Source organism: Pelophylax lessonae (genome assembly GCF_965119305.1).
Source record: "Pelophylax lessonae genome assembly, chromosome: 3".
Classification (NCBI taxonomy): Eukaryota; Metazoa; Chordata; class Amphibia; order Anura; family Ranidae; genus Pelophylax; species Pelophylax lessonae.
In genome coordinates this window covers 549,609,740-549,637,244 of record NC_138770.1, presented here as the reverse complement: position 1 = coordinate 549,637,244, position 27,505 = coordinate 549,609,740, and the positions used below count along the sequence as shown (strand labels likewise).

At 42.9% G+C, this 27,505-nt stretch overlaps 1 protein-coding gene across 3 annotated transcripts in view; it reads right to left on the bottom strand.

Annotated features, from left to right (window-relative positions):
• Positions 1-27,505, bottom strand: part of FAM120B (family with sequence similarity 120 member B) — a 401,073-nt gene that overhangs the window by 206,326 nt on the left and 167,242 nt on the right. For all 3 annotated transcript variants that reach the window (XM_082251418.1, XM_082251420.1, XM_082251419.1), the window contains exon 4: positions 4,223-4,324. In XM_082251418.1, coding sequence (XP_082107544.1) covers positions 4,223-4,324 — 102 coding nt within the window. The remainder of the gene's footprint in view (positions 1-4,222; positions 4,325-27,505) is intronic.

The window sequence follows — 27,505 nt, the reverse complement described above, 5'->3', positions numbered from 1 at the left end:
GTGGAGATCAAATATCACCAAACAAAGCTTCTACTTGTGTGAAAAAAATTAAGGAAGAGTTAATGCGGGTACAGTAATGCATGACCACACAATTGCCAATTAAACTAGTGCAGAACGGAATAGCAAATATATGCCCTGGTCATGAAGGGGGTAAAACTTTCCGGAGCTCAAGTAGTTAAAGTGATTTTAAAGGTTAAAGTTTTTTTTTTCCATTAATATAAAAAAGAGGTTATAGCTATCTGTTTTGTGCAATGGTACTTGAAGAAAGATTTATTTTACAATTTACAATTGTGCAGGGTTTTACTGTGCACTATATCACGCATTGCATTAAGGCAGCTAATTGATTCCAATGCACCAAAATGTTCCACAAAGCAGATGTACCACAACACATTATGGTGTGTTGCAGCATGCATTGCCTTAGAGCGTTGGGGTGCAATTCAAAATCAATGGCGACACATAACATGCTGTTGTGGATTTCCAAAACGCATAGATGTAAACAGTGCCAAAGAAATTTTCCAGGCATTTTTTGTTGAAGGAAAATATAAGGCTCATGTTGATTGACTAAAGCCTGGAATCGATTTTCTTACAAGGAACAAAAATGCATCAAGGATCTGATAGATTTACTAGTTGAAAGTAATGAAAGAAAGACCTTTACTATTTCTTGTGCATTAGCTAATGAAAGCTTAGGCTCCTGCATGGACACATACTTGATTTAGTCTGGTTCTATAAAAGACCTGGAGTATTTCAAATTTTTTCATGAAATACCATAAAGAGAATTATGTGTGGCTGTTCGTTTAAATTTGCCTAAAATTGGACAGAACCATTCATCCTATTGTGTTCTGTTAACATGCCTTGGTGGGATACAGTGCGTTGGTGGGATACAGTGCCATTTATTATGACACGCACCCCAAAGCACTTCAATGACAGATGTGCGTTGCAATGCAGGGCAATGCACTACAATGCACCAACGTGCAATGTGCTACCAGAAGTAGTACAGGTACCCTTCTTGGTGCAATCTGGTGTTAGACAGTTCATTCAAATGAATAGAATGCCTTATCACAGCACACATTAAAGTGAAACTATACTCCCCTCTAACAATGCGACGTCTGCCAACATTTTTGCCTGATTTTCTCTCGGGTTTGGGATCTTCAGCCATCTTGATCTTCACTCTTTTTAATAGTTATACCAGCGGAAAAACCTTCTGCAGCCAACACGCTTTGGTGGCTCAGATGCCTGTGTACCTGGCTGCATATCGTGGTGCCACCTGTCAATTTCTAAGTTACTATAGCTCTAGCTCTGCTGGGACACAGTAGTGATTCAGGCGAGCGAACCCACAGTGCACATGTGAGATGCTGAAGATTCATCGACCTGTGTAGCCCTTCAAAATAGAAAAGGTTAGAATCAACGACTCCCAGACTGATATTATACTGTAACTTCTCTTCTGCTTCCACCTTCTGAATATGGGGATACCACACGTGTGAATTTTTTTCCCAGCATAGCTACATAAAGGAGCCCAAAATCCAGGGAGCACTTTCAGGTGTTTTGGGGTATAAATTATGCATCTAATTTCCTGACTACCTATCACATTTTTGGAGGCTCTGGAGCACCAGGATAGTGGAAAAACCTATAAAATTTGGCAAATTTTTAAGATATTTCTCATATGCAGCATACTAAGAATTTCAACCCAAAACACATTCTACTACTATGATATTACATGTATGAGACTTTTTCAGTGCCAGGGCTGATTATATACCAGACATTATATCTTTTGTATCACGCACATAAACCAATTGTATCAAAACCAATGGTGGCCTCTATTTGAGTGTTCAGGGAATATAGCTTATTGTAGTGTAACTCTATAGCACTCCCTGTTCCTATAAGCCAAGCAAGCCTAGCCTACTGCTACATTGCTGCCCCCAGGAATTCCATATTCACTAGAAAAGAAAGTACTGGAGGCTAAAGAAGGGAAGAACAAAAGAGTTCCTTTGGTTCCAGTAGTGCAGTTGTCCTGCAGTTGTGGGAGTGGCTGGAACTGGTGTTTTGCAGGCCATTGTCAGTCAGACATGCAGATGGGTTAGTTTAGGTGCAGTATACACTGGTCTGGCGACACTGTGGCTGGTGTGGTAGTGATCAGAGAACTGTGACTGGCTGCACTATTAAAGCCACAGTTTTACTACCCCTTAACCTGTACCTCTTTTAGCTGCAGAGTCAGAGGCTGGGGATGTACAGCTGTAATGGCTGTGATGCTTTGCTTTACAGTTGTAGAAGGATTTATACTCCCATATGTCTGCTAATCGTGACCAATTTAGGTGAATAGGGTTGCTTGTGAGAGGTCCTAGGGGTTAAAGAAGATGGTGAGGAGGCGATACAATGCTTCCTCACTGCCTGTCAAAAGCTCTCTGAACACTGATCTGAACATCGATAGCTTGTCAGAGAGCATCGCACTTGTAAACAAGTCCTTATGGTGACACAAAGACTGCAGTGGAGGTGATCAAGGACACTAACTGGTGTGGCAGTGATCAGAGACACAGTACCTGGTGTGGCGGTGATAAAGGACAAGGTAACTTGTATGGCAGTGATCATGGACATCAGGACTGGTGCAGTGGTGATTAGGGACACTGTGAGTGGGTGACAGTGATTAAGGATACGGACTGGTGACAGTATGTAAAAATATATATTTTTATTTTTTACAATTTTTAATTTATTTTTACAATTTCACACTTTTTTACATTTTTATTTTAGATATTGTCACTAGAGTAGTGCAGTGTCACCATAGTGACACTGTACTACTCTGGGAAGGTATTTTTTTTCTTTTATACAGACTGCTTATTACAGGGATGATTACTGTATAATCAATTTTTTAACTGTCATGAATGACTTTCATTCATGACTCATTGTTTATTATTGTGATTGCTGCGATTGGCTACAGTTATAACATGGTGCTGTGCTGCTGTAATTGACCCTGTCCCATGTGATCATTTTGCCCAATCACAGAGATCACTATAGTAAGCAATGCTGTCATGAATGAAAACCAATCATGACAGTTGTTTACTTGTGATCATGTTATCACTGTGATTGGTAACAGCGATCACATGGTACCTGGGCCAATCACAGAGGCCCGGTACTGTTGATCAGTGATCTGCTACCTCTGGTGGACAAATCGTTCACAGATCATGCTGTTGTGCGCCCCAGGGGACATACGCGAGGGGCGGGAGGACATCCACCCAGAACTGGAGAGCACCCGTCTGGCCGCATTACATTGGCCAGGTGGGAAGTGGTTAAACTAGTTAAATACATTCCAGGTACATCAAAACAAAAGGGTGTGCAAAGTCTTAAAGATTGTTTTATTTAAAAAGTAGCCACAGCCTCTGCAGAAAAGCCTGTTCCCTGCCTACATGCTGCAGAGTGGGACCTTTACTCCCCTGATGAGTCAGAGTCAGAGCTCTCCAATTAGCAGGGGCATATGCTTGCTTTGCCTATTCCAAAAGGTATAGGGCTGACTCAGCAGGAGGCTTGTCAGACCAAAGCAAATAGACCACTTCTCCTCCACAACCAGCCAGGATCATTATCCACAATGTGCTGGCAGGGCACAAGTTTTTTTACTTAGGCTGTTGCTGCTTTATTAGAAGAGGAGGAAAGGTTGTTGCTCACTTATAGTAAACAAAGTGCAGAAAGTCATAGTGATCAGTTTTCAGCTTACTGATGTCAGATGACTCAGAATAGTGGAAGAGGAACTTTTGCTGTGGAATTCTTGAAATAACTGTTTGCTGTGAGTCAAGCCATTTTGCTTAGAACTTTCTTAAAAAAAAAAAAAACTGTTAATTTCACTTTAGGTCTCATTCACATGGGTGTATCTATCTGTGTCGCTGTGTGAAGGACTGTCTTTGCCCGCATGGGATGTACAGGTGTTCTTGGCATCCATCTGCAGGAATTTATGTCTATTGAGATGCAGCAGCTGCACAGACACAGTCACAGGGCCCAATTTGGCAGCCATGCAGATGTGAATGAATGTTCCTGGATGCACATAGAGTTACTAAGTACATACAGTATGTGCACAGCAATCATTCTGTAATATACGTAGAAGATGTTTAAAAGCTTTATTTGCCTATTTTTGTTATTGAAGAAAATGTACTGAACCCCAAACAATCTGGGAAAAAAAGGCAACTTCAAATAAAGAAACATACTTCTAGCAGTATACCTACTGTATATGTGAAACCGTTACCTGGAATAGGTAGTGGAACAGCGGGAACAAGCTCTGGTGTCTGCAGGTGGTTTCCACGGTAGACATACCACTCATTAACCACAGGAGATGTATCCGGTGAGCCTAATAACAAAAAAAAAACCGAAAACGTTATAACATTGCAGGTATTTAACATCTTTCACTACAAACTAATATTTCACAGACATTTCGAATATATGTTCATCCTCTACAGTGGGATCCCTGGGACCTGTGCTGCTAGGGTTTTAGGAGAAGAGAAAGTCTCTAAGCCATCTGACAAGACAGGCAGTAGTAATCTCCTGTCAGTAATGTTCTTGTCTCACCAAAGACAGGAACAGCACCCTCCACCACCTGCCCCATGGGAAAAAAAACCCTGAGGGCCCGTTCACGTCTGTCCTGTTGTACAGCAGAAAGGTGCATTTTTAGGCTCCTTTTACACTGGCTTTGCAATCAGGTCCACCTGTCAGTTTTTTAGGCAGATCTGACCGGACCCTCCATTAACCCCTGTGGAGCGGTGGATGTCAGCGGTAACATGTCTGCGGACATCAGTCGCTATCCAATCCGGTCTGCCAAATCCAGACCGATGGTGGACCTTTTTTTCATCCCCCTGGCGGATCGGATAAACACAGACAGGCGGTTTGTTTTCACCTGATTTCTCCATAGGGGGCAGTGGGACTGTGTCTGTTTCTGCACAGTAAGCAGACAGGGACCTGTCATCCACCTGCTCAGCGGGGATCAGTGGAGATCAGCGGAGCTTTTCCCCCCTTTTTTTAAAGGAACTAAAAAAATGCAAATAAAACGTTAACGCTACTAAAATATAAATATATAAAATAAAACTACTACTATTACCAGCGATTTTAATCCAGCATTTTTTTAGCTTAGAAAAAATGCTACTGTGCATGTAACATGCTGGTAGGTTAATTGGATCCTGTATAAAATCGGCCCTACTATGTATGTATAAATGTGAGTTAGAGACCTTAGATTGTAAGCTCCTTGAGGGCAGGGACTGATGTGAATGTGCAATGTATATGTAAAAAGCGCTGCGTAAATTGACAGCGCTATATAAGAACCTGAAATAAATAATAAAATAAATGTAACCTAAAGTTTTTTAAAGCTCCTAGAAGCTGTTACTAACATTTATATCTGCTCCTAGAAGCTAAAAATAGTGGTATTCTTTGTGTCCATGCACACCAATTTAGGCTATTAGCATTTTTTGAGCTTTAGCGTCTAGGGGTAGAAAAAAAAGTTGTTTTTGTAGAGTTTCTTGGAGCGTTTTTCCAGCACAAACACTCCTAAATGCTGCTAAATGGTCCTAAACACTACTAATAGCATTTTTTGAGCTTCTTTTCCCCTTTTTTAAAAAGAAACTGCAAAAATGCTACTACAAAAAGCTATTACCAGCGTTTTTTATCGGAGCATTTTGTAGCTTAAAAGAAATGCTACTGTGGATGGAGCCTAACTAGGAACCCCATTCATTCCTATTTGGCTAATTCTGATCAGTGTGCTAAAGCTTAGAGGTTTTTTTGCATATCGGACAAGAAACATTTTGATTTACTAAAGGCAAATATACTGTGCACTGCAATTGTACTTTATGTGCATTTCCTCTAGATCTTTGGGGAAGCTCTGCTGGTTTTTTTATCATCCAATCATGTACAAACAAAAATGCTGTTTTTTTTATTTTCCTTGCATATGATTGAGTACCGTATTTTTCGGACTATAAGGCGCACTGAAAATCCTAAAATTTGATCAAAAACCAGCAGTGCGCCTTATAATCCGGTGCGCCTTATATAGGAGTACTGAAGCGATCTCAAAACAATTTCTGTTTCACATTGATTGATGAACTCCGATACGGAGGATGCAGAGTTTGAAGGTTTCATGGAAGATGAATAGAGCCGACTGTAATATAAAGCCGTTTAAAAATTTAATAAAAGTGAGTGATTTTTCTCTGTTTTTTTTTTTAGTGTTTTGATTCTTTTTAGGCTGCGTTTAAAGGCTACGCTGATCCATGAAAAATGTTTGCAAATTGAGCACCTGCCAGTAAACCCCGTGCGGATCAACGTTGCACAAAAAAAGTGTGCCTTATAATCCGGGTCGCCTTAAATATGAAAATAGTTTGAAAATTTACTGTTAACTGATACTGCGCCTTATAATCCGATGCGCCTTATGGTCCGAAAAATAAGGCATTGTTTGCAACGTGAAGCATTTTACCTCATTTACTAAGCTCTGGAGCAAGCACACTTGCAGTGCACAGTATATTTGTCTTTAGCCCATTGTGTATAAACATGAAATGGTAGAGAATTGGTTTCATATAATAAGTAAAAGCAATATGAAACATTTACCATATCGTCTTAAAAAAAAAAAATTGTAATGTAAAAAAATGGGAAATATAGTTCCATATGTCGCGTCAAAGCTGAAGTGATAGTTTAAAAAAAAAAAAGGGTGGAGGGGATAAAGGAAAGGCGATAAGAAAAAAAAAAAAAAAAAGGGGGGGGGGTAGAGATTGTACCAGACATTGATTTCTCCAGGAAAACTAAGTCTAATATTAATAATTTACAAGAAATCTAAAGGAATTTAATGAGAGAACAATACAGACAAAAGCTATCAATCTATGGCAGGCATGTCCAACCTGTGGCCCGGAACCCCAGGCAATGCGGCCCACTGCCCCCTGACAATTTTTGTTTTGCTGGGGAGGAAGGAAGTTGGGTCGGGGGCATGTCCACAGCGGCTTTCAACTAACAGTAGGCAGAGGCTGCCTCAGAGGGGAGGCGGGGGGGGGGGTGGGGGGGTGAGGCGAGCATGTGCAGTGTTTCTGACTCCTACCACCATGACCGCCACTTCTTCAACTCACTGAAGTGGTCATGGTGGTTAGAGTGTTCCATTAATATCTCTCAGAAGAAGTAAACCTCTGTATACTGATTCCATTTCATTTGATCATCCTCTAGTTGTGTTAAATTAGTGCGGGGGGGGGGGGGTGCGGCGGCACGGGAAGGGCATGGCGGCATTTTATTACTTATATACCTTAACTATAGTATATATTTTATATGCGGCCCAAGAAAATTTCTCTACACTCAATGTGGCCCAGAGAAGCCAAAAGATTGGACACCCATGATCTATGGGTTCCCCATCAACTGTGAAGCATCATTTGTTTGTATTCAGTAGAGGTGGAAAAGTCCAACCAATGAGACCAGATTTTTAGAAAATCCATTATGGGTCCCTTTAAAAGAGCTAGTAAGGTCTTCCATTTTTCTGGTGTCCTTAATGCGGAGGAGCCATTGTCAAATCATGGGTTGAGAAGAAGATTTCCAGAGGGCCAGGATGCAGGAGTATGCTGCAATGACCAAATGATTTTATGATGGAGAAGGAAAAAAACTGGGTTTCGAGGGATATTTTGGTCGGTGAATTGTTTATCAAAATGTATGTGTTTTAGCACTTCTACGCTATAGAGAAACCCTATTTTTTTATGCAGCAATTAGCACGATACATGCAAAAAGTGCATTTAAAATGCATATAAACCGATACAGTAATATGGAACTAAAAATGCACACTGAAGGTGTGAAAGGGCCCGAAGGAGGTGTGTTCCAGTTGGTCTTTTAAATAAAGTAGTAGGGATCATACTTCTCCAAAGTTACGATTTTTTTTTTTATACACAAAGTTACATGGGCAAATATGTTTTTATTTAGGTTACCCTTCACACTACTGCATTGTGGTAAGACATGTAGAGTGTGTCTAATGTGCCATTTATTCTGAACCCACCTTGTTGATGGACATGCGTTACAGCACAGCTCAACCTTTCATTATACCCACACCCTATATGTAGTGCACAGTAGAGATTGACTGATTATCGGCAACACAGATATATCGGGGGCCGATATGCACTTTCCCTGATATATCGGAATCGGCCCCTGAGGTTACCGATATTGCCGATATTTAGGGAAAGTGCATGTCCTGGGGTGATGCCTGCAGCTAGAGGCATCACCCTGGTACCGGTGTCCATAGCCGAAGGTCGGCTGACTTGTAATGACAACTGATGTGGCTGAGAAGCTGCTCGGCTGTCATTACGGCTCACCCGGGTCTCCCGTCCCACCGGGAGACCCGGGCATCCTACCTCCACCACCGACGCCGAAGAGAAGACCCGGTGTAGCATGAAGATGTGTCCCTGTGAAAGCTGGTATCCCTGGCGCAAGTGCGCGTGCGCCGATCTCCACGTAAAAAAACAGGAAGTGATATCATGACATCACTTCCGGGTACTCTGCGCCAAATTCAAAAAACTGACAGCATTCAAAACAGCCAAACTTGGCGTTTTGAATGCTTTTCAGTGCCGAGGAGGGGTTTGGGATCTTTTAGACACCCAGATCCCTCCACAAGGAGTACCTTTAATAAAAAAAAAAACATTTTTTTACAAGTCCGAAAATATCGGCCGATACCGGAGACTAAATAGATAGATACAGATATCCGATGACCAAAATATCAATATTGGTATCGGCATTAAAAAAACTATATTGGTCGATCACTAGTGCACAGTCACAGTCTCTCTTCCATAGCTTAGAGCATACGAACTAAAATATTGACTGGCACTCAAGCATCTCCTTCCCTGATGTTTTTTAGTGAAAATGCCACTTGTACATACAGGACAGCTGCTAGTAAGTGGCATTTTCAATAAAGACTCACCAAAGGTGATGCTTGAGTGCCAGTAAATATTTTGGTTTATCAGCCCATTCAAATAAATGGGCTACCTTAACACGCATATGCTAATGCCCCGCAATATTGTGAATGGGCCCTAAATTAGCATATGTATTTCCCTTTCATACAGGTAGTGTTTATTTTCACCACATACACTATGAAAGGATTCTTTTTCAGTTTGGAAAGGGAAAGAACGCTTAAAGCAATGCTCTCGTAAACATGAGCGATTCAAGCCAAGAAAATAATGAAGCAACAAATATGCAGAAGTTACATTGAGTGAAACCTGTATATGGAAATAATCAGTAGATCCAGAGGTATAGGCAGTTGACATTATACGTAAATCTTCACTTCCTGTAAAAGTCAGGTCCCACCCTTAACCACTTACCATGCCTTCTTTTTAGTCAATAAGGCCACCCAATAAATAAATGCCCCCTTTACATTTCTCTGGGCCGTTGCAGTGCTTTTACATGCAAACATTACCGTGCCTTTGCATTTAAGTGATATTAAAGCTAAAAACGAAAGTTTTTTTTTTTTTTTCTAAAATAACAAACATATTATACTTACCTGCTCTATGCAGTTGGTTTTGCACAGAGCAGCCCGGGTCCTCCTCTTTCAGGGTCCCACGCAGTTTGCTGTGGGTGGTACCCAAGCAGGCACACTCCTGACCTGTGACTCTGTGTGTCCATTCACTGCTGCCAAAAGCCAATCAGGAGTGCAAGTCCCCAGAGAGGACATCGCTGGATCGAGAGGGGACTCAGGTAAGTATTAGGTGGGCTGGAGGGGCTGCTGCACACAGAAAATGCATGAAGGTAAAAAACCTTGTGCCTTTACAACCACTTTAAGGCAGCACATTCATTATCAAAATCCAGCAAACGCACAGCTACACCCCCAAAATAAGGCATGCCCCTTTCTTTTTAGCACATTGCCCCACAACACCCAATGTGCATGTTGTAGTCCATTGCAGCCCACAGACCTTTCACCAATTAAAAAAAATTGTTGCATCTTGAAATTAAAAATGTGACAAAGATGACCCAGGACGGTTAAGCAGTTAGAATCCTATATCAGACAAGAATGGGGCAACATTTCGAATACTCCAGTAACTGGTCTCCTCAGTTCCCACATAGATCAAAGAAGAATCCTGCCCAGGGATTCAACATGTTTCATAACCGCCTCTCTCCCTGCAGGCTATGCAGGCAGACAGGGGAAAGGATCACATACACTCCAAGCTGGGGTCTGTTCCACAGTGGACCTCACAGAGCACTGTCAGCATATGTAGGCGCTGTCAAGCTTCCTGGGTTGCCATGACCACATGTGTTTCGGGGGCATGCCCCCCTACTCAGGTCTGAAGTCATGGCAAACCAGGATCCTTTCCCCATCTGCCGGCACATGCTGTTATGAAACATGCTGTATCCCTCTCCAGGATTCTTATGTAATTTATGTGGAATGTTTAAAGGTGCACACCTGATCTGGTTAATGGAAGTGTATTTGATTTATTTATCTTTTTACCTTTGTTCTCTTATGTTCAAAATTATGTTATACATCTCAGGAATCTTAATGAGCATTTTTTTCTTTCATCTGGAAGAGGGGAGGAGGGGCTTTCTCAGCTAAGCACACCCTCCTGCCTGCAAGCCTGGGCTAAGGGTAAATGGATTCCAGGAAGTAAATGCTACATGAATCATCTGCCCTTTTTCAAGATGGTTGCAGCCAGAAATGCTAGGTGTTTTTCAAAGTGATTTCTGAACAAACCAAAGCATAGAGACATAGTTTGTAGGTGCTCAGCTACAGTTAAGTTCTGCTTTAATATCTAAGACACAATACCACACCTTTTAAACACAAGCACTTATGACTACAAGGATTGGTTACATTTAGGGCGGGCCCTACCATGGGTCCCGCTGGGTCCATTGAACCCAGGCAGCAGTTGGAGAGGGGCGGCAAATTGACACCCAAGATTTCTTTTCCAGCAGTTTTGTGTGTCACCTAAGGGCGGCTGCTCTGTTGCCCTATAAAAAGGCTGCCCTGTCCTCAACACGCATACTCATAGTTGCTGGGCGCTGTTAAACACCCAAGCACACATGAAGAGGTCAGGTGTGTGTGCTGCTGAGGGCGGGGTACCCACAGGAGGCAGAGAGCAATAAAAGATCCCTTCCCCATCAGCTCGGCCAATAACCGATGTTCAGGCACAGCTCACAAGGCTTACATTTCTATTGGATGAAACTTGAGTAGGGGGTCCAGCCAACCTCTTGCCCGGCCCCCCTTTTCTGCTCTGGTGAATGCTTGAGGTAAGGCACTGAAAACTGGGAGCACTGGGGGATAGCAACAAGTTAGTTCTGTTTGACAGGACACAAAGGGTGTCCATCATTTTTTCTAGTAGTGACTGTTGATCTGCTGGATAGCCAAATGTTGCATAACCTGCCATGCTAAAAAATCCCTGTACAGCCCAAGCTTGCCATTATACTACCCTAGCCTGCCTCTATACTACCCTAGCCTGCCCCTATACTGCCCTAACCTGTCTATATAGTACCCTAGCTGGTCCATATACTACCCTAGTCTGCTGCTATACTGCTCAAGCCTGTCCATTTACTGCCCTAGCCTGCCCCTATACTGCCCTAGCCTGCCCCTATACTGCCCTAGCCTGCCCCTATACTGCCCTAGCCTGCCCCTATACTGCCCTAGCCTGCCCCTATACTCCCGTATCCCAGTGACATATCCTCCATGGGTGCAACGTGTTCACTGCACACAGGCCCTGAGGGGTGGGGGGCCCACTGTGCTGACACACATTGCACCCATGGATGCCCTAGGGCACCAGGATGGGGGAGCGGTAACATGGTGGTATGTCATAAAGTTTTGCATATAGACAAGCTGCTGTTGCATGTAAATATGACTTCCTGATAAATTCAATATTAGTTTTAATTATCATAATATAAAATAATGGATGTGAGGCCTTTTGTTGGGCGTGATTTTTTTTTTTAGACCCAGGCAGCACAATGTCTTGGGCCAGCCCTGGTTACATTGCTAATGAATAACGAGTAAGGATTTAATCAGGATTTACAAAAGCAACAAAAATGGAATAGGGAATGGTTTGCAAATTAGGCCACAAAAACGAAAGAATTACTGGAGCAGGAACAGGGCAAATCAAACTTTAATATAAGAGTGGTCTTTATGGCTTCTTGTAGTAAACACATAAAAAATGTGACATCATTGAAACTTGGCAACACTAAACTATGAGAGGAAAAGAGAATGAAGTTAATTGATTAGCACAATGAAACATGTGGTGGCTTCCCAGTACAAGAATCACGCCTTTATGTACTAAAAATGTGAAGCATTTATTACTTGTTATGCTGGCCATCGACAAGATAATTCTCTAGCTTACTGTAGGCAATTTTTTGAGCAATGGTTTGTAGATTGTTGCGAATTAGCAAAACTGAATACAGGTAGCAGCACTACAAAAGAATAATAATTTACAGGCACATTGACAATTATTAATATGTAGGAGTAGGTGAGCTAAGGCCTTGCTGGTAATAATGGGACTTGTTTTAAATTATATGTAATGAAAAAGAGAGACCGTTATTTCTTCCAAAAGGTGTCAACTTTACCTGAGCAGTAGGCCTAAGCTCTGTTACATTGGGAAAGGGAAAGCTTACCTTACCTTGTGCTGACTTTGATTATTGTAAAGTCGAAACTTTCACAGGCCCTTCAAGGGACTGCAGAAGTGGATAGGGAGTCTAAGAAGCACAGCCAAGATAGAAGAAGACATCCAATATAGCATGAAAATGGGAGGTTGGCATCAGTGCTGGGACAAAGTCATCCAGTGCCCAGGGGAAAAATGGGAAGCCCCGCCTTCCCCCCTCATCACTCCACCAATCCATGCTCCCTGTTGGATGGATAAGGGGCGGGGCCAATACATAAACTTTCACCAAAATGTTTGTGGCATGCAAATAAATAGTACCAATATTTGTGGTACACTGCAGCAAACTGAAAGGTCTAACATTGGTGCTCAAACATGGGACTCATTGTCAGATTATAATGAAACTGAAGGATTCCCCATCAAATGTGTGGATGGGTTAGTTGGGTTATTTTTTAATGTTCAACTCAAAAACAGACTCCTCTTTGGCCAGCTTGGTCTGCCTGTCAATTTTTCCATGAATCCCTATAGAAAGGCTGATGTAAATGGACGTACATCTGTTTACACACGCCTATCTCCGAATCCATCCAGGTCTGGAAAAAAAAAAGGAAAGACGACTACGTCCTCTTTCACTTTTCTGGAACTAAACGTGACACATCGGTGGTAGCTTGATGTAAACAGACACTGGAATCTTTTTACATTTGGCTGCCCTGAGAGCTCTCATGGGTCCCCCTGTGTCTGCTGCACAAACTGAACGGCACAGATGTAAAAAAAAAAAAAACTGGCATCCGTCCTGTTCAGCTTTAATTCAGCAAGGGCTGGGCTCATGCATTCCCCTGCTGGTTGTAATTTTGCCCCATTCTATATAAATAGATCATTAAGATTAATTTACACATGGGACTGGGGGCAGTAAAATAAGGTGGTCGAGTCATGGTTTTACCCCCCCCAAAGCCACCAACTGCTTGCCTGAACACTAAAAAAATAGCTGCTACCAGATGTACACATGGTGTGTCTATGATGGTATGCTTAACCACATGCCTACTGGCCACTTTCACCTCCTTCTTGCCCAGGCCAATTTTCAGCTTCCAGTGCTGTCACACTTCGAATGACAATTGCACAGTTATGCAACACTGTGCCCATATGACATTTTTATCATTTTTTTCAAACAGATAGAGCTTTCTTTTGGTGGTATTGAATCACCACTGGGTTTTTTATTTTTTTCTACACAAACTAAAAAATGAGCAAAAATTAAGTTTTTCTTAGCTTCTGGTATAACATTTTGCAAATAAGTAGTTTTTCTCCTTCGCTGATATACACTGAGGAGGCTGCACTGATGGGCACTAAAAGGCAGCACTGAAGGGCACCGATGAGCACTGATAGGTGCCACTGATTGGCAGCACTGAAGGGCAATGATGGGCAGCACTAATAAGGAGACACTGATTGGCAGCACTGATTGGTACTTTTGGGGCTGCACTGATGATCAGTGTCCTGATTATCAGTGTAGATGTCTCCTGTCACACTTCCCGACGCTCCTCTTCTCACGCTGTGACAGCCCATGAGGAAAGGAATGCCGATAACAGGCAAGTGTGTTGGACATAGCTGATCATGTGGTAAAAGGCTACTGTGATTGGCCCTTTACCCTGATCTGTGATCAGCTGTGTCCAAAGGATTAGTTCTGGGAGTACGTCAATAGATGTCCTCCCAGAACTGGATGACTGTGCTGTAGTTGTCATTCTGCTATAGCGCAGTTATGAACTGGCCAGAAAGAACAGGGATGCTGTTAGAAATCATGGGGCCCCCTACAGTCTTGATGCTTAGTGGGGAAAGGTGGGTCTTGGTGCTTCATGTGGGGAGATAAGGGGTCCTGGTGCTTAGTAGAGAGAGATGGGGGGTCTTGGTTCTTAGAGTGGGAGATAGGGGCCTTGTTGCTTAGTGGGGAAAGATGGGGCATCTTGGTATTTAGTGGGGAGATATGGGGGGGCCTTGGTGTTTAGTGGGGGGAGATGGGGGGTCCTGATATTTAGTGGGGAGAGATGGGGGTCTTGGTGCCTAGTGGGGAGAGATGGGGTGTCTTAGTGTTTTGTGGGGAGAGATGGGGGGTCTTGGTGCTTAGTGGGGGAGATGGGGGGTCCTAATGCTTATAATAATAAAGATAATGCAACGCTGGTAGTATGAAAATGTAAATAAATGAATACAAAAAATATGTTTAAAATAATCGAGACAATGAAGTCACTGTGCAAATTGTGAAAAAATATTACAAATATATATTAAAGTGCATTGTAACATAAACAATGAGTGATCATTAAAGTGCATGATGCTAACAAATATGATAATAAAATAAAGTCCATCCAGTTCAAAGAAAGTTGATAAAACGATCTCTGTAGCTTATGGAAAATCCACCAAAGTGCAAAGTGCAGAATCTCCTTAGATGTAATTTTAATAGTGTTATCACTGGTGTGTGTGACCACCACCGATGTGTAAGGTAAGGAGGGGGCTTACCAGAGAAATAGGACCCAATAGAGCTTACACTCTTTAGGTCACTCACGCATATAAAGATGGATAGTTGACTGTGTCTCTGACGCTGGAATACCTTCAGTACTCATGAACAACCCTCAAACACCTCTCATCAACCATGTTTAAAAATCAATGGATGTCCTCTTGGGATCACAACTGGGATGTCCTCCACATAAGCTCAATAAAGCAAAAACCTCACATAGTGTGTACCAATATAGGAACCATTTATTATAAAAGTAGGAACACTTCCAGTATCCAATAAGAAAAAGCGCTTGTAAGTAGTATGTAGAATCCTGGACAAAGTAAAGGCAAGACCTGTAGCAAGACCCGACGCATTTTGTCTCATAAGACATCATCTGGGGTGTCAAGCTACTGGTGCTGCTGGAATAAATATCTTTCGGGGGGGGGGGGGCTCCCACAATTAGACTAAATTGTAACACCTGAATTTGGCGCTGTCGTGTGCTTACCAACACTTCCTGTGTGTATCAAGATGGCGGCGGTGGATGCTCTCCAAACCTCATTTTGGAGAACATAGGAAGTTAACACTGGCTGTAGGCATGCTTTCCAAACCTCTCAATCAGTCACAATAAGGGACAACAGAGAGGAGGCGCAAGCCAAACCTCGTTATGGGAGCGATAGAAAATGGACATGACTAATCCATCCGCACTATTGGCTCCAAAGCAGCCCGACCCATCTTTTAGTAAGGGCAAAAATAGCACCAGTGACTGGCAATTAGACCGGTTAAGATAAATAAATGAACAGATCAAAGAACAAGAAAATATATATGAATTCTAAACTCCTAGAAAGAGTATGTGAATATATGTCGTAATTAAAATCTACATCTGTTTAGTGAAAATAATGTCCATTGTGAAAACGACACCCGAAAGGTACTTAACATCAAATGGACATAAAAAGCTACAAATTCAAACAAAAGATTCAAAAATAAAATATAATAATTACATAAGAGTATAAAAGTATTTGGAGCATGTTAAATGAATGAAAAATAAAAAATGAATTATAAAAACATTCCTAACCTTGTACTATCAGATATGTGAGAATAGAACCAAAATGGTTGGTTTGATATATGGAGGGATAACAATGCCTAAAATTACCCATTATTTTTTAAGGCATTGATGTCCCATTCTATGTTTAACCCATATGGGGAATGGGACTGTAATTCGTAAATCCAAAAAGTTTCAAGACGTGAAACCCCTCTAATTCTGGCTCCTCCTCTCTATGGGGGCCACATAACGATCAATTATGGTAAATTCTGTACCTCATGGGTCTTTGTTGTGGCATTTCCAGTAATGTCTGGAAACATTATTCTTTATGTTTGCAATGTGTTCATTCATCCTAACGTTATAAGAAAGAATGGTTCTACCAACATACTATTTCTTGCATGGGCAGGTCAACAAATAAACTACACCTTTGGTTGAACAGGTATGAAACTGCTTAATGGGGTATGTATGGTTGGTAACAGTTGATGTAAAATTTTGTGTTTTAAATCTCCCTCTCGTGTTGTGTAGACATGTATTGCTTTTTTTGCATGGATAATAGCCTGTTATTCGATGGAAAAAAAGACGGTCTAACCGGGGGATTGGGGACGTTGGGAGAAATTCTATTTTCCAATGACGGTACTTGGCTCTATTTGGTAAAAGTGGACCCAGAATGCGATCATTTTTCAAAACATCCCAATGTCTATTAATTATTTGTTGTATGTGTCTGTGTTGAATAGAGTAGGAAGTAAAAAAGGCCCATTTATAACCTTCATCATCCCTATTTTTTACTCTCGTCGTCAAAAAGGACCGCCTATCAACATTAGGGGATTAATGATTTCCTGATCTACTTTAATTGGATCATACCCTTTAACTAAAAACATTCCTTTCAAAGTTTGACACGGTTGTAAAAAGATTGGATTGTCGGAGCAATTCCATCTTAGATGCATGAATTGACTTCAGGGGACCGGCTACAACCAAGTTTTATGATGGCAACTTTCTACTGAAATGAAACTATTGCGGTCTGTGGGTTTCAAATACGTTTTAAATGAAAAACACAGCTCCTTCATCTCTATCTCCAAATCTAGAAAGTGAATTTTATGATGGCTCATAAGTTAGAACTATGGCCTAATGCTTAGAGGGGAGAGATGGGGGTCTTGGTGGTTAATGGGGGACATGGGGGGTCTTGGTGCTTAGTGGGGAGAGATGGGGGTCCTGGTGCTTAGTGGGGGAGATGGGGTGTCCTGGTTCTTAGTGGAGAGAGATGGGAGGTCCTGGTGTCTAGTGGGGGAGATGGGGGTCCTGGTGCTTAGTGTGGGAGATGGGGGGTCCTGTTTCTTAGTGGAGAGATGGTGGTGGGCCTTGGTGCTTAGTAGAGAGAGATGGGGGGTCCTGGTTCTTGGTGGAGAGAGATGGGGGTCCTGGTTCTTAGTGGAGAGATATGGGGGGTCTTGGTGTCTAGTGAGGGAGATGGAGGTCCTGATGCTTAGTAGGGTAGGGTAACCAGACGTGCACTAGGGTGAGAGTGTCCTCATTACACATTTCCGGGGACAGTGTCCTCATTACTGTTCCCGAACTGTGTCTGTCCCCCCGGATTCGTACCTGTTTTTTCAGCCCTGGGCGGGCAGTTTCCTGGTGGGCGGGGGTGCTGTCAGTCTCACAGTGTGAGACACACTCCTTCATGTCTTTGCCCTCTCTCAGCATCTCGCCCCTCTCCTCCTACTTCTGCTACCTCCTCCCATCTCTATCTGTGCAGTGGCAATACATAGGGGAGATGGGAGAGAGAGAACAGAGCACAGTGTTCCTCCCTCCTCTTCCCTCCTGGATGATGTATGACAAGCAGTGCAAGGAATTATGGGCAATGTAGTCCAGACGGGCGGGATTGCCTTGATGAATTGAGTTTACAGACTAGGAATATAATGGCCACATGCCAGGAGGAGGTGAGTTTCTGTTTTAAAATTCTGCAAAAAGTTTTTTTTTTCTCCTTCACTGATGAACAATGATAGGGATAGAAATAGATAAAACTTTTATTTGCACATTCTTTGTTATTTATATATTTAATATAGGCTATGTCATTGTATGTTTAGCACTGTTTTAATCTTTATATTAATTTAGCAGCGCTATGACATAGTTTTATCTATTTCTATCGTGTAGATGTGGGAACATATTTAGGTGGTAGCAGCAGCTCTTATAGATATATCACTGTTGGTTTTTAAGGGTAGCGCACAATTATTTTTGTCTTTCTTAGAATGATAGGGATAGGCTGCACTGATGAGGCTTCACTGATGGGCACTGATAAGCTGCACTGATGGGCACTGATGAGGCTGCACTGATGAGGTGGCACTGATAGGCTGCACTGATGAGGTGGCACTGATGAGGCATCACTGATGGAGACAGATGGATGACACTAATGGGCACTGATAGGCAGTACTGATGAGGAGGCACTGATGGGCAATGATGAGGTGGCACTGATGAGGCTGCACTGATGGGCACCGATAGGCTGCACTGATGGGCACTTATAGGTGGCACCAATGGGCACTGATAGGCGACACTGATAAGCTGCACTAATGGGCAGCACTGATGGGCCTGCATTGATCACAGGCTGTGACAGCAAGTGAGCAAAGTACTGCCGATAACCAGCAAGTCTGTTTACATTTGATCAGCTGTGATTGGACACAGCTGATCACATGGTAAAGGGCCACTGTGATTGACACTTTACCATGATCTGTGGGCACAGTGGTCGCTAACCACACCAGATGTGCACCCCAGTGGGCACTCGGGGGGCGTAGATCTGGGGGGACATCCATGGATCACCTCCTGAAACAACAGAGCTGCGATGTAGCCGTATTTCGCTTAAGGGGGGTTATAAAGTGGTTAAAGGAGCAGTTTGCCACACGATCCTGTCACGTCACAATCAGGTGTATGTGTGTTTGAGCTTTAGGGCGTAGATCTAGGGGGACATCCATGGATCACCTCCTGAAACAACAGCGCTGCGATGTAGCCGTATTTCGCTATAGGGGGGTTATAAAGTGGTTAAAGGAGCAGTTTGCCACACGATCCTGTCACGTCACAATCAGGTGTATGTGTTTGAGCTTTGGGGTGGTGCACACCCTAATGCAATGAGCTGAGCCCACCTATGGATGGCAATGTAAAGTAAGAGGATAAGGAGAGAAGTTAGAAGAGAGTAGGAGAGAAGAGTCATCATGAGGATGACTGTAAGGAAGATAATGGAGATAATGGAAGGAGAGTAAGAAAGTGATGGCGAGGATGGTGATAAAGAGAGTCATGGACAGTAATGGGAATAATAATGGATGGTGAAGAGAGAGATGGCAGGAAACTTGTACCATAATGGTAGGGAAATATGCTTATAAAATACTTTACTATTTGCCAATTAAAAAAATGTGTCCCGAATTTAATTTTGAAAACCTGGTTACCTTATACAGTCAGGCCCATAAATATTGGGACATTGACACAATTCTAATCTTTTAGGCTCGATACACCACCACAATGGATTTGAAATGAAACAAGATGTTCTTTAACTGCAGACTTTTAGCTTTAATTTGAGGGTATTTATATCCATATCAAGTGAACGGTGTAGGAATTAGAACAGTTTGTATATGTGCCTCCCACTTTTTAAGGGACCAAATGTAATGGGACAGATTAACAATCATAAATCAAACTTTCACTTTTTAATACTTGGTTGCAAATCCTTTGCAGTCAATTACAGCCTGAAGTCTGGAATGCATAGACATCACCAGATGCTGGGTTTCATCCCTGGTGATGCTCTGCCAGGCCTCTACTGCAACTGTCTTCAGTTCCTGCTTGTTCTTGGGGCATTTTCCCTTCAGTTTTGTCTTCAGCAAGTGAAATGCATGCTCAATTGGATTCAGGTCAGGTGATTGACTTGGCCATTGCAAAACATTCCACTTCTTTCCCCTAAAAAACTCTTTGGTTCCTTTCGCAGTGTGCTTCGGGTCATTGTCCATCTGTACTGTGAAGCACCGTCCAATGAGTTCTGAAGCATTTGGCTGAATATGCACAGATAATATTGCCCGAAACACTTCAGAATTGATCCTGCTGCTTTTGTCAGCAGTCACATCATCAATAAATACAAGAGAAGCAGTTCCATTGGCAGCCATACATGCCCACGCCATGACACTACCACCACCATGCTTCACTGATGAGGTGGTATGCTTTGGATCATGAGCAGTTCCTTTCCTTCTCCATACTCTTCTCTTCCCATCACTCTGGTACAAGTTGATCTTGGTCTCATCTGTCCATAGGATGTTGCTCCGGAACTGTGAAGGCTTTTTTAGATGTTGTTTGGCAAACTCTAATCTGGCCTTTCTGTTTTTGAGGCTCACCAATGGTTTACATCTTGTGGTGAACCCTCTGTATTCACTCTGGTGAAGTATTTTCTTGATTGTTGACTTTGACACACATACACCTACCTCCTGGAGAGTGTTCTTGATCTGGCCAACTGTTGTGAAGGGTGTTTTCTTCACCGGGAAAGAATTCTTCGGTCATCCACCACAAATGTTTTCCGTGTCTTTTGGTGTTGCTGAGCTCACCGGTGCATTCTTTCTTTTTAAGGATTTTCCAAACAGTTGATTTGGCCACACCTAATGTTTTTGCTATCTCTCTGATGGAATTGTTTTGTTTTTTCAGCCTAATGATGGCTTGCTTCACTGATAGTGACAGCTCTTTGGATCTCATATTGAGAGTTGACAGCAACAGATTCCAAATGCAAATAGCACACTTGAAATTAACTCTGGACCTTTTATCTGCTCCTTGTAAATGGGACAATGAGGGAATAACACACACCTGGCCATGGAACAGCTGAGCAGCCAATTGTCCCATTACTTTTGGTCCCTTAAAAAGTGGGAGGCACATATACAAACTGTTGTAATTCCTACACCTTTCACCTGATTTGGATGTAAATACCCTCAAATTAAAGCTGAAATTCTGCAGTTAAAGCACATTTTATTTGTTTCATTTCAAATCCATTATAGAGCCAAAAATATTAGAATCGTGTCTATGTCCCAATATTTATATACCTGACTGTAGTAAAGGTAGATTGGGGGCACTGCCAGTTAGTGGAGGAGGGGGAGGGGCACTGGTACTCAATACCTGGCTGCTTGATGCATCTGGAATCCTGTGGAAGATTCATCCCCTCTCAATTTTATTGTCTGCAGATTTTTCTTGTCTGAAGGGATGCCGGGATACCAGTGCAGTGATAGCTCAGATGATCTCACAAAGAGCCATAAGAAAACTTCCTTTACTAACTTCTCTGCCAAGCTCTGACTGATAACTCATCTGTTGCAGAGCCCAGCAGAGGAAGCCAGTGGTGGAAGTCTTCCTTTGCTACTGCTCTTTGTTTACTTGGCTGAGCTGTCACTGCAGTGACTTCCCCAGAATCCCTCCAGGCATGCCAGCCACAGGAGCAGTCATACCGCTGTCTTTAAATGTAAGAACCTGTTCTTGCTGCTAGTTAGAATCTTTAATATTTGCAAACAAAATAAATGTTTCCTATTTAGAATAACAAGCTGTTAGGTTAGTAAAACAACGATATCAGAACCGATTCAATCATACAGTTTGTAGTGTACATAGATTTGCAAAACAATGGGATAAAGGAATATTCCGGAAATTTGTTTTATCTCATGGTTACTGTGAAATTGTGTGAATGCATTAATGCAGTGCATGTTATCTTAGTTTGCAGAGCTTGGATTCATTGAATCTTTTTCAGGTGTAATTTACAAAAATGTAAATATTGCAGGATATACAGCCTTATGCTACTTAACAAAGCTCAATTTCATGCTGAATAAATTGAATTAATAATGTACCTTAAATATAAAACTATCTTTAGATAGATTTTTACTCCAAAAGCATTTTATTAAAATAAATTTGACAAAGATGAAAAAAAAAATCAGATTTAAACCCAAAAAAATATATCTTGTATTTTTCGGACTATAAGGCGCACTGAAAATCCTAAAATTTGATCAAAAACCAGCAGTGCGCCTTATAATCCGGTGCGCCTTATATATGAACCTTGAGTATTGAAGGGATCTCAAAACAATTTCTGTTTCACATTCATTAATGAACTCCGATACGGTGGATGAAGAGTTCGAAGGTTTCATGGAAGATGAATAGAGCCTACTGTAAAATAAAGCTGTTTAAAAGTTTAATAAAAGTGAGTGATTTTTCTCTGTATTTTTTTTAGTGTTTTGATTCTTTTTAGACTGCGTTTAAAGGCTACGCCGATCCATGAAAAATGTTTGCAAATTGAGCACCTGCCAGTAAACCCCGTGCGGATCAACGTTGCACAAAAAAGTGTGCCTTATAATCCGGTGCGCCTTATACAGTGCCTTGCGAAAGTATTCAACCCCCTTGAACTTTGCGACCTTTTGCCACATTTCATGCTTCAAACAAAGATATAAAACTGTAATATTTTGTGAAGAATCAACAACAAGTGGGGCACAATCATGAAGTGGAACGAAATGTATTGAATATTTCAAACTTTTTTAACAAATAAAAAACTGAAATATTGGGCGTGCAAAATTATTCAGCCCCCTTAAGTTAATACTTTGTAACGCCACCTTTTGCTGCGATTACAGCTGTAAGTCGCTTGGGGTATGTCTCTATCAGTTTTGCACATCGAGAGACTGACATTTTTGCCCATTTCTCCTTGCAAAACAGCTCAAGCTCAGTGAGGTTGGATGGAGAGCATTTGTGAACAGCAGTTTTCAGTTCTTTCCACAGATTCTCGATTGGATTCAGGTCTGGACTTTGACTTGGCCATTCTAACACCTGGATATGTTTATTTGTGAACCATTCCATTGTAGATTTTGCTTTATGTTTTGGATCATTGTCTTGTTGGAAGACACATCTCCATCCCAGTCTCAAGTCTTTTGCAGACTCCATCAGGTTTTCTTCCAGAATGGTCCTGTATTTGGCTCCATCCAACTTCCCATCAATTTTAACCATCTTCCCTGTGAAGAAAAGCAGGCCAAAACCATGATGCTGCCACCACCATGTTTGACAGTGGGGATGGTGTGTTCACGGTGATGAGCTGTGTTGCTTTTACGATAAACATAACGTTTTACATTGTTTTACAAAGTTCGATTTTGGTTTCATCTGACCAGAGCACCTTCTTCCACATGTTTGGTGTGTCTCCCAGGTGGCTTGTGGCAAACTTTAAACAACACTTTTTATGGATTTCTTTAAGAAATGGCTTTCTTCTTGCCACTCTTCCATAAAGGCCAGATTTGTGCAGTATACGACTGATTGTTGTCCTATGGACAGAGTCTCCCACCTCAGCTGTAGATCTCTGCAGTTCATCCAGAGTGATCATGGGCCTCTTGGCTGCATCTCTGATCAGTCTTCTCCTTGTATGAGCTGAAAGTTTAGAGGGACGGCCAGGTCTTCGTAGATTTTCAGGGGTCTGATACTCCTTCCATTTCAATATTATCGCTTGCACAGTGCTCTTTGGGATGTTTAAAGCTTGGGAAATCTTTTTGTATCCAAAGATCAATGATCCAGAAGAAAAAAATTAAAATCTTACATAACACAAAAATATAACCCCACAGAAACCAAACAAAAAGTAAAATAAGAAAAGGAAAAAAAATATTGGGATTTTTGATCTACAATCCATTTCTCTGATATTCATTGACGGACACAGCTCCTGATCTTCTTAACCATTGGGTTATACTGCCCCCTAAAGGAGTAGGACACCAGGCAGAAAAAATGTCTGGCTACGCCTATGGGCGATCTCAGGGGGTATACTCCCTCTCTCTTCTATAGGTACTCAGTTTTGTTACAAGCAGTGTCAGAAGAATTACAACTCCACAGAGGGGTGGTGCTGTGTCCGTCAATGAACATCAGAGAAATGGATTTTACAGTAAGTCAAAAAATCCCATTTTCTCTTTCGTTCACTGACGGACACAGCTCCTGATCTTCTTAACCATTGGGACATCCCAAAGCAGTGTTAAACATCAGGGGTGGGAACAGCAAAAAAGAAATTCCCAAGGCTAAACTATGTAGACTAAAACTACCAACCAGGTAAACAGGAGCTTAACCAAAACAACTGGAGCCCACCTGAAAAAAACAATACACCCTCAAAGAGGACCAAGTCCTCTAAACAGCAGCCTGAAAAACCTTGCAGGCAAAGAAAGCATCCGCAGATGCCAACACATCCACTTTATACAACTTTCTGAAAGTGTGTACCGAGGACCAGGTGGCCGCCTTGCAAACCTGCATCACGGACGCCTGATGACGGAAGGCCCAGGAGGCACTGAGCGCCCAAATAGAGTGGGACTTGACAAGGAAAGAAGGAACCTGACCCCTGATGGAATAGGCCTGAATCACCGTCTGTCTGATCCATCTGGAAATGGTTGCAGGGGAAGTGAGCGGACAACCCTTTCAGAGGCCCATCTGTGAGCACAAATCATGAGTCTGACTTACTAAAAGACTCCGTAGCTGCCTGGTACACCCTATTTGCTTGATCACATCCAAGGCATGCAAGGCAATTTCCTTCGGATATTTTGGCCTGGGACACAGGGAAGGCAACACAATGTCTTCATTCAAATGAAAATCAGGGGCAACCTTTGGAAGGAACAACGGACAGGGATGAAGAACCACCTTATCTCTGTGAACCACCAAGTAAGGTGAAAGACAGGATAACGCCGCCAATTCAGACACCCTGCGTGATAGCCACCAAAAAGGCCACCTTCTGGGACAGCGTAAGCAGGGGAATCTCCCAAAGATTCTCAAAAGGAGGCTTTTGGAGGACAGAGCACCAAATTGAGGTCCCAAGGCAGCAAAGGAGACTGCATTGGAGAGGCCAAATGTCTAACTCCCTGAAGAAAGTATGCACCAGGGAATGTGTGGCCAAGGGCCGTTAAAAGAAGACAGCTAAGGCCGAAACCTGGCCCTTGATAGTACTCAAGGCCAGTTTGTGCTCAACCCCTCATTGAAGGAAGGTCAAGATCCAAGCCACCGAAAAAGAGCGAGGATTGAACCCAAGAGACTCCATATTGTCAAGGTCTTACCATGCCCTCCTGTTGACAGCCATCTTGGACATGTGCAGACTGCTGCCTCTTATAAACTGATTGCATCATGACTTGCCTGCTGCCTGTGTGTTACACAGTAATGCTGCTGCATACCTGACTATATCACCTGATGGATTGCAGTTCTTGCGTTTGTGCTCCAAGGTGCATCTCTGCTAGTAGTCTCCTGTTCGCCGTGTTTCTCCTTGTATGACCTGGTTTGGCTGAACACTCTCCTGGCTCTCGACCCTGCATCGGCAGACGATTCGGCATAGGCAGACGACCCGATTCTGGACTCGACCCCGGCTTGGATGACTACCTGTTTCTGGACTTGACCACGGTTTGATCCAGGTTCTCACTTCCTCAATTTTGCTGTGCGTTTATTGTTGTTTGCTCCAATAAACTGCTTTATTTTACCTGCATCCCTGTGTGGTATGGTTTCTTGGTACCCTGACACATATCAGGGACTCTTTTGTTCCCCGGCTCAGCCGAATCTGATTGTCCAGAGACTGCAGATTATTGTCCCATTTGCCCAGAATCTCCCTTTGCAGGGACCTCGTATGGAACTGTGCAAATGGAACCGCCTCGAAGGTAGACACCATCAGGCCCAGTGCCCGCATGACAAATTGCAGCCTGCGGGTTCTGGAGTTTGTCCAGAGGAAGGAGCACTCTGGCTAAGGCCTAGTCAAAAGTCAGACCCAGATAGTCCAGCTTTGTGGACAGAACCAGAGCAGACTTCTGAAAATTTAGAATCCAGCTGAACTCTCTCGGAGTTCACATGGTGATCTCTAGGTTTTCCACCAGAGCAGTAGGAGACTCCGCTTACACGAGGAGGTCATTCAAGTAGCCCAGTACCATGATCTTCGTTGGCGTAAATGCTAGCACAGGGGCGAACACTTCTTGTGAAGACCCAAGGAGCAGAGGTGAGACCAGAGGGTAACGCCACAAATTGATAATGCTCCTCTCCCATGGCAAAGTGGAGGAAGTGCTGGCAACCGGCACATATTGGAATGTGACGGTAAGCATCCTTGATATCGATAGAAGCAAGAAAATCCCCCTGATGCAGGGATGCTTCCACTATGCTAATGGAATCTATTCTGAACTTCTGCATCCGCACAAAGCAGTTCAGTGCCTTGAGGTCTAGGATTGAACACACCTTGCCTTCCTTCCTTGGAACTATAAACAGGTTTGAGTAAAAACCTTGAAAACGTTCCAATGTTGGAATCAGACAATCACCCTCTAAAGTAACAGGTCTTGCACCGCCCATACAGACTCTGTAGGTGGTCTGGGGACAGGCGCAAGTTGGAAGGAAAGAACCTTGCTGGGGCGTAAGAGCGAAACTCGATCTTGTAGCCGAACCGTATGACTTTGTGGACCCACTTGTCTTGTACCAGGGAAGTCCACGGGTCCGGAAACCAGCGAAGACTTCCCCCCCACCCCTGATAAGGTTGAGGGCGCACCTTCATGCTGAAGAAGCCTAGTCCGCGGGTCTGGAGTGTTCCATTCCATCTGTGGTGGTATCTTTTAATGCGATTTTATATTCTTCTCGTCTGTGAGTATGCATTTGGCATTTTAATAAAACATTTTACACGGTGACCACGGGTAATGCACTAGGTGTTGCGCCTCCTTTTCTTTCTGTTATGTATCTCAGTTGGAGTTCTCCGTCTGAGAAAAGCAGCACGCCGGTCTTCCCCTTTGGAGTAAGCGATGGGCTGAATTGATTGTGCGGGTCTGGAGAAGCCCGCTCTTGACTTGCAAGACCAAGTTCACTTGGATCAAACAGAGGAGGCCCTAAAAGGCTTTGATCCCTTGTAATTCACCCCTGAGGGACGAAAAAACTTCTTATGAGCCGAGAAGGATGGCCCACGTCTATGACAAGGGTCTTTGCCTTTACTTGCCTGCGGAAAAAGGTACACTTCCCCCTGTGAGAACTTTAATGATATCATCCAGGGTAACTCCAAACAGGCGATCTCCTTGAAAAGGAAGATTAGTCAAGGCATTTTTAGAAGTCTGGTCCACAGACCAGCATTTGAGCCAAAAAATACACCGAAAGGACCACTGCTGAAACAGAGAGCCTAGGGACTAGGGGATCCGCGTCTAAAGAGATCACAGATAAACTGCAGCCTCTGGACCGATTGGTCTGCTAGCTCAGCAAAGGCAGGGGGGAGCTGCTCCCCCTCCAGGTCACGGCGTAAAAGCTTAGCCTACTCGGTAAGAGTTTGCGACACCAGTGCAATGGTAAATATCGGCCTCAGTGTCGAACCAGCCACAGTGTACATACTGTGGGCCACAGCCTTCACCCTTCCTGTCAGCCGGGTCCTTAAAAGCCAGGGACTCTTCAACCTGAATCATGGTTGCCTTTTTTTTAATCTGGAGACCAGAGGGTCCACCACCGGTGGAACAGTCCACTTTTTAAGAAGGGACTCCTCAT